At 26.9% G+C, this 8,669-nt stretch overlaps 1 protein-coding gene across 1 annotated transcript in view; it reads right to left on the minus strand.

The window, feature by feature from the left end:
- LOC142329896 (guanine nucleotide-binding protein G(o) subunit alpha-like) overlaps positions 1-8,555 on the minus strand; it is a 33,791-nt gene extending 25,236 nt beyond the window's left edge. The window contains exons 1-4 of the mRNA XM_075374812.1: positions 8,488-8,555; positions 7,700-7,848; positions 6,172-6,356; positions 1,523-1,683 (exon numbers count right to left, since the gene is read on the minus strand). Of these exons, the coding sequence (XP_075230927.1) occupies positions 1,523-1,683; positions 6,172-6,356; positions 7,700-7,823 (470 nt within the window). The 5' untranslated portion in view covers positions 7,824-7,848; positions 8,488-8,555. The remainder of the gene's footprint in view (positions 1-1,522; positions 1,684-6,171; positions 6,357-7,699; positions 7,849-8,487) is intronic.
- Positions 8,556-8,669: the final 114 nt, after the last annotated feature.

The following is an 8,669-nucleotide window of genomic DNA, read 5'->3' on the forward strand; positions in this document are numbered from 1 at the left end:
AATCTAACCATACAAGCCAATTGAGATTATCAAGAATGAGTGGGTGAGAAAAATTAGGAAACGAGCAATACAAGGAGTGAAGGAGAAAAAAGATTGCTGACATAGAAAATATGAACGATATTCATTAAATTACATTGCTCATAATGAAACACATTAACCTTACAACGCATTTTTTTGTCTATTTATTAATCTTTCTCTGATTTATCCCCAATTAGAGTTACCCTACTCCTTTTTTGAATAACAAATAAATTTTGGACCATTGAAAAAAATAACTAGGATATGAATCAAAAACCTTCTGAGTGGTGGGCAGAGACTCTATAGCTGTCAATGGGCATTACGATCAGTCATTATTTGACAACATATGTTTCACTTTTAAAAGGGATAAAATTAATTATTCTGAATCATGAACCGTTTTGCCAGTATTGTCTAAGTGTCATGTGGCAGCTGATATTGGTGCTCATAAAGCTTTACTAGCTTTCACAATGTGCTAATATTGTAGAACAATAAATACAACAATTTAGTTTACAGAATGCACCTGTAACATTCAATTGGAATTATACATTAGTGGCTACAGTCGGCTTCAAGGTACTCACCTTGACCACCTACACTATACGCTTCAAAAAATGTTCTTTTGCTTCTGAAAACAAGCACAGAATTTATTTTCCAGAATGCTCATTAGTACTTTTAACACAAAATGATAGCAGTGATGTCACAAAATCTTTGTTTCTTTAGAACAACTTTTAATTTTAGAACACAGAGTCTGTCAGGTGAATAATCAGTATGAACAATTCAATAATTGATTTTTTGACCAGAATTCTCTCATGATGACAGTGTCATTGTTTGACATATTGCCATGATACATAAGCCATCGTTCATATCTTTTCCCTCTGAACAGAATTTACAATATTTTCCTCATTTATGCAGTTAATACACACAGCTCTTTTTTCAGGTGTGCCATTGATTGCACACCTAATCATGAATCAGGGAGTCACACAAAATCTTCCCTTTGTTCCATATTTATGTTCATCATGCTTGTCTTTTGCTACTCATTTCTAAAGGATGTTGTTTAAATTTTCTTGTCCATTTTTTAATATTTTACACCACTCAAAAGAGGTTTTATTTTTTCATAATACCATACTAATCTAATATTTTGAAAGCCTTTTTATCAACTTCTACACAAAATTTTATATTCACATATAGGTTTGTATTATTTTTACAATAGCCAACTAACTATCAACTCTATTGTACTTGAGGTTTATAGATAATTTGTTAAAACATGTACAAGCAATATTACTCATACAATTCCAACCAAACTACCCACAGCAGGCAACACTTTACCACATAGAGGGAATTAAATTATCACATATGATACATCTGGATTTTTAAAAACCTATCTTATAAAATTTTGAGTTAATTCTGATGTATATAGTTTGAAAATATTTTTTTTCTTTTTAAAATACAACTCAAGCTGCAAAAATCTGAATTCAATATATAAAAAAAAGAAAATAGCTTATACACATACTAAATAGCAGAGTCATTTAACTCATATTCATAACCACGAGCAACTGCCAGGCGAACACCTCTATCTTGCCATAATGCTTGTAAAGCTGCAGCAACATTTGGTAGTATATTAAAACTTTTATCGAAACAGCTACTACTGGATAAAACAGTTTGTGCATGTCCCTGAAACAAGAAAAGCAAAAAATATCTTATTACAGTAACAAAACATTGAGCTAAAATCTAAATGACAAATTAAAGTATACCATTATTTGGCATAGATAACTTGTAAACAAACATTTTAATACATCTAATTTTAAGATAATATGTGTAATTAATAATATTGGGATCTCATACTACATTTTCAGTAAGCTCAACAACACAACCATCAATAACCAAATAGGTGTTGTTTATAACAGTTACAAACATAATTACAATTTACTTTAATTAATTTATTTAAATACTTTATTGTTTAAAATAAGAAAATGACAGGATATGTTTACATTTATTAAGAGTGTGAAGAAAACACATGAATCTAAACAGGCATTTTATGACAACCATTTTACAATATAATGTAACTGACTACAGTGTACTATTGCAAATTGGATATCAGCACATAAAGCGCAATCAAATACAATTAATCAGCCTTAAAAGTAACACCAGGTAACACATAATTACTCTAAAATAACAAAGAACTTACATAGGTTGTGCTTTAGTTAATTTTAAAGTTTAATAAAATATAATGTATTGTAGTAACACATTAAATTTAATTAATCAAGTTTAAACTATTTTTGTCATGCTCATCAATAAATAAGTTAACAAAAGCTGAAAACCTACTTAAAAAAAATAAAATTAATCTTTTTTTTTAGTTTAATATGTTTACATTTAACAGAATACTAAATCCTTATTACCTGCAAGTAATTTTTACAAAAATTATTGGTAATTAAACTTCTTTTATAATATGGAGTGTTTCACATTATCAAATATATGTTAAGAAGTACTGATAAAAAAAGACTAAGTTGTTGCAAAGTTAAGTTCTTACTTCCTTGTAAAAAGTAAAGGAAGTATTGTAATCATGAAAAATTTCGGTTTTCATATTTCACAGAAATATACATTTTGACTAGTTTCGGCATGACGTCTGTACTTACATACATACATGTATTTCGCAAAACTAAAAAACGATTTGCTATAAAATGTTGAAATTTTATAAGAGGACTGTTGTAAAATCTAGTCGTGGTGCACGACTAGATCAAAAGGGGAGGTGCTCCCCTTTTGATTCCAATCAACTGGGCCAAAAATGTGTATACAGTCAGACCTCTAAACAAAGTGGGGTTTCAATTTTGAAACATTTGGCATTTGGATTTTGAACTTTTTCTTACCTACAGTAATAAGCCCACATTGAGGGCTTTTCAATGATATATCATAAGTGGTTCTTATTTTCATTGGTTCCAGAGTTATAGCCAAATAAAATTTCAATTAATGAAATATTTGGATCTTACAAGGGGAAGGTACATCGGTTCAAATCCAACTTCATATACATATATTTTTTTTAACTTTTTTTTTAATTTAAATATATTGGTTTATTAATAATTATTAACATCCAATTGTAAAAAAAAAGAATTCAACAATAAATTATTCAATAATAACAATATTAAAAAAATCGGAAGTTAGTAAAATAAAACTCTATGTACTATTCATTTTAATTCTAAAATTTTCAATTATTAATAAATAAGTAAACTTACATTAAAAAAAAATGTAATATCTGTATATGAAGACAGATTCGAACCAATGTATACATGGTTATGGATCCAACACATTCTCACTTCACCACATATCTACTTGAGCAATGTGAAACAAAATTAATATATAAACTAATATAAAATGCTAAGGAAATTTTTAGGATCATTTTTCTTGAGTATAACTGAACATTGCATGTTAGTTAGTATTTTGTGATGAAGCCACATAAACAGTATACTATTCACACATGCAATATGGTTCAAATTGATGTCCTGAAGCCTGTGCCTACCTACCCCTTGTAAGCTACAGTAATATGGATCTTAGATATGTTATACTGATTTAATTTTTTATAGAAAAAGGTCACTATAGTATTTCTTTCAGAATTATAAATAATTTTCTTATGAAAAACGATTTTTTTTAAAACATTAAGCATGATCTTAGTATATTAGAATAATTTTATTTCAGGATTGTTGAATTAATAATTGTATAAATATTTGATGTTTTAAAAACGAATATTTTAGCAATTGTGTAACTGTCCACTTTATTAAAGAATTTGAGGATTGTATCTCACTTTCAAATGAAATAAGTTTAAATGAAGTGAAATAATAAATGTGAATATGTAATTTAATAGGCATACAAGGAAGTCATGTTGTAACCACATCAAATTTTTACTTCAAAAATCCTTTACAAAAAAAATTATCAAACTCAGTTTAACAGACTGAATTCAGTTGAATCAGAACAATTGCACATATACTGGAGAATACATTTATTCTACAATACTTTCACTTATGTGAATGTATAAATTGTTTTTACTCGATAATAAACTAGCAATTAATAAATTTCCTTTATTTTACATTTAATTACTATTTTTTTTTTCATTCTAAAGCTAACTTTCACCAGAAGTAAGGTGCTCACTAATAAATTGATTTTTTCAAGTTTAATTTTTGTAATTCAAATTGATGGGGCATAACAAAGGAGGTCTAGCAATGTAAAATGAAGCATAAAATGTATAACATCAATATTTTTAAAAATGATAAAATTTACCCCCCAAAAAACAAGGTATATTTTTGTAAAGGGAGTCTAACAAAATTGGAGTTAAATTCAACAATTCAGCTTTTTACAAGAAAAATTGTTTTCAAGGTTAATTTTTTTTGTTAACCCTCTATTGACAGTCTGAGTAAAAAGATCTACCCCACCATTGATAGTCTAGGTAAATGATGTACAGTTTGCTTTTCAAAAACCTAAAATACTGAAAAAATAATTTTTTTTTCTTCAAAAGATTTAGTGTTCAAGTTATCATGATTAAGTGATTTTTAAAATAAAAATTTAAAAAAATAATAATCTGGAATTTCATTTCACCCTCAACACATTCCAGTGAAAAATGCATAAATGGAGATAAAATTATGACAGAAATTCTTAAATAATTGCTCATTATAAAATTAGGAAGCAGTAAAGATCAACTTACAATAAAAGGGTCTGGTTTAGATTGGATTCCTGTAAGTTCTATTTGCTTCCATTGTTCTTCTCAAAAACAATATCAAATACAGCAACTCAAGTTTTAATGCAATATTTTTTGTAGATAATAAAATATTTAAGTAGTTTCATGAAACTTTCAGGTTTTCAAAGAAATTCCCTCAGAATTTTTGGATTTTCCAAGAAGAAACACTTTTCTAAGAATTCAAGGTGTTAAGGCACCCTATTTAACATAAAATTCAGCTACAGTAAAGTTATTTAAACCCTGAAATGAGCTCAAATTTCAAAGACAGTTTCAACATAGTTGAAGATTAATAAAAGGCCATTATAATTATTTAAAATAATATTATTTTTATTACTGAAATTGTCATGTGGTTTATTTCTTATAATCAACTAAGATCTAATTTTATTAACAAATTCCAAAATCTCTAGTTTGAATATCAGTTACATAAAAATGCAATAAAAACATACCACATAGTAATAAAAAAATGTTACAGAAATTATTTACTTTTAAATGATTTTCCAATATAAAAAGAAGTAAAAATACATTCAGTATGGTAAGGAACTTCTTTTACTTGCTTGGTCAAAGTAAAGGAAGTATTGTGATCATAAAAAATTTTGGTTTTCAGATTTCAACGGAAATATACATTTTGACTACTTTTGGTGTGACATCTGTACTACATGCGTATATATCTCGCATAACTAAAAAACTATTCGCCATAGGATGTTAAAATTTTGGATTTAGAACTGTTGTAACATCTAGTTGTGCACCTCCCCTTTTTATTGCAAAAGACTGGACCAAAAGTGTCAAAAACAATCAAAATTCAAAAGATTTGGATTTTTTCTTAACTGCAGTAATAAGCCCTCCTCATTAAGAGCCTTTCAACAATATATGATAAGTGGTACTTATTTTTTTGGTTCCAGAGTTATAGCCAAATGAACGTTTAACTAATGAAATATTTGGATCTTACAAAGAAAAGGCATATCAGTTCAATCTGACTTCATCTCCTTTTTTTTAATTTAAATTTGTTGATTTATTAATAACTATTAACCTCCGATTGTAAAAACATTTTTACAATAAAAAAAATTAAATGAAAAAATATCATTAGTTATTAATGAAATAAGATTTTATGTACTTTTCAATTTCAAAAATATATAATTTAATAGGCGTACAAGGAAGTCATGTGATATCCACATAAGATTTTTTTGTTTTAAATAAAACCAAAAATTAATATTAACAAGCATATTTTCACAAGATATTCTAACCTCATTAAATATAAAACAAAAAGTCTGGATAGCTGATAGTTTCAAAATCTTAATTTATTGTGCAATATTATTGACCATTAATTAAATGTAAACAGAATAAACACATTTTCTCACTTTACTACTTACTACAAATTTTATATAATAGATCAACTTTCAAAACAATTATTTATAATATTTATTAAAATTACAATTATACACCTTGTTTTTGGCAGACTGGAGATTGATTCTTAATAATCCCATACCGCTCAGTACATATTTCATTGAAGACAATAAATTATCCATAACAGTTGGTCGGAAACTACGTAATTCATCACGAGTAAAACCATCACTATGAATAATTTTCATCTGCTTGACAAGTGTACTTTTCCCACTCTCCCCGGCACCTTAAAAATAAAATTTATTTCTAATAAATACCTTTATGAATGGAAGAACATAATATTACATTATATAAGTCGTACCAGGAATAGTGAATACTGAGTGCACCAAGTACAAGTAATTATTCCAAAAATTTGCCAGGAACAATCAAGGATAACCATGGCAAAATCTTGATCACAGCATTATCACAAAATACAAAATAAATAAATAATAAAAGATAAGTATTTTAATCCATATATATATATATATATATATAGGAAATGATGGTGATAATACAAACAAAAAATCAGTACAAAACAAAAGAACAATTTTAAAATATCTTTCTTTTTACATTTAGAATTTGTATCAAATGAATTTTCAGAAGATTTACTCTAGTAATATTTAAAAATTGATAAAATAGTAGTATCGGTTTTGTAGAAGAAGGTATTTTAATTTATCGGTGGAAAGAATTTTTATAATTCGGTAATTTAAAAAAAAAACTGAAAGAATTTAATAAATCCTTATAACTGGATAAAGTATTATCTTATGAAGGCAAAACATGTTTTCTAATTTGACACAAGTGAATATTGATAATTTTTATGAATAAATTACTTTTTTTTATTTTTGGAAACAGTACACTATTCATAAAATTAAGTGAATGGAAATGCTAGTTTTAAAACTATCTGCATAATTCATAATCACACACACCAAACAGTAATCTTAAAGCAATTATTATTTCCTGAAAACTGGTTCAGACGCTTTTAAATAAGATTAATATTAACATTGTAACTTTAAAAGTAGTTAAGCATGCCTGACTCACAAAGTCCTCCTTCTCAACCCAAAGAAGGAAATGACAGCAAACGACATCAAAACACACCTCTTACAAAAAGTTGCAGAAAAATTATAGCAAAAAATGTAAAATATTACTTTAAATTATTCTGTATTATTACTTACAAATATCTAATTATCAATCACAAGAAGTGAAAAATTGTTTGTTAGGATTTAATATAAGGTATGGAAGATCATAATTCAATAAATACAGTTGATTTATTATTAACAAACTGAATTTTTTCAGTATTTTAAATTTCACTAAAATAAAATTTGTTTAATCCCATTCAAATAGAAGTATCAAAAACAATGTTTTTCAGTCATATAAAAAAAAAATACATATTTTCTTCAAAAATCAACCACAAATAGCAAAGCTTTATTTTCATACCTCAGCTTATCCTCCGCTTTTTTATATAATTTTATTCATCTGGCTAACACAAAATGTTTTAAATTAGTGGAATGATTTATAATAAAAGTTTTAAATTACACTTAAAGTAACCAACACAATATTAAAAATATTTTACAAACAATTAAAATAACATACCTAACAAAAGAATCTTTATGACATTTCGTTCTTGTCTTGCTAATTCTCCCAGCTGCTTATCAATCTGATCACTCCTCCTGCGAGCTTTAGCTTCATCTCTATCAAGTGTTAGACATCCACCCATCCCATCTTAATTGCATCACTACTCTCTGTAATAATACATGGACATAAATCAATGAATACAGGCATAAATACAAGTGGTATCTTTAATTTTTTTAAATAAATAAGTATACATAATTCTCAAATTTTATAACAATAAATAGTGTTTTTGTTTCTTTACATTATTCCTAAGATGTCAGGTTTAATGTTTTCAGTTTTTGTGTGAAGTCAATATATATTGTTAACTGTACATCCACATCAATCTTTACAACACTGAAACTAAATAACGACAACAACCGGAAGCTATAACAAATAATTAAACATAAACAAATGTAAATCTGTAGCAAAATGTACAAAAAGATATTAACAAGGTAGAAGACACTTGCAGGTTAATTTCTGTAGAAAAATCCCACAGTAAAATCATTAACTCATATCTTAATTAAAAAATTCTTTCACATTTGAGTAACTTTTTAAAGAAACACTAGTCATAACGTTTCTCAGAAAGCATGTGGTAATAACATAAGGTGAAGGGCATAACCATAAATATTATTAGACACGAAATTCAACTTTCTAATACATGAAATAAACGCAATGAAAGAAAGATTGAAATAAAAGAATATTATACGAGACATTACAAACTTTTTCATAAAGTTGTCACACAAGGCTGAATTAATACAATGTTTACTTACTTAAAATATAAAATAAACATAAGCTGGATAAAGAAACAGACGCCACATCTTTTTCTTCTTAACCCATGTCCCACACGCATCGATGTTACCAACATGGCGTGATAAAATTATTAGCTATACTTTATTAAAAATGTGTCGTAAGTTAAAATCGACACTTTGAGTATTGTGATCGTAAAGTCAAT

The sequence above is a fragment of the Lycorma delicatula genome, chromosome 9, assembly GCF_047948215.1.
Source record: "Lycorma delicatula isolate Av1 chromosome 9, ASM4794821v1, whole genome shotgun sequence".
NCBI classification, from domain to species: Eukaryota; Metazoa; Arthropoda; class Insecta; order Hemiptera; family Fulgoridae; genus Lycorma; species Lycorma delicatula.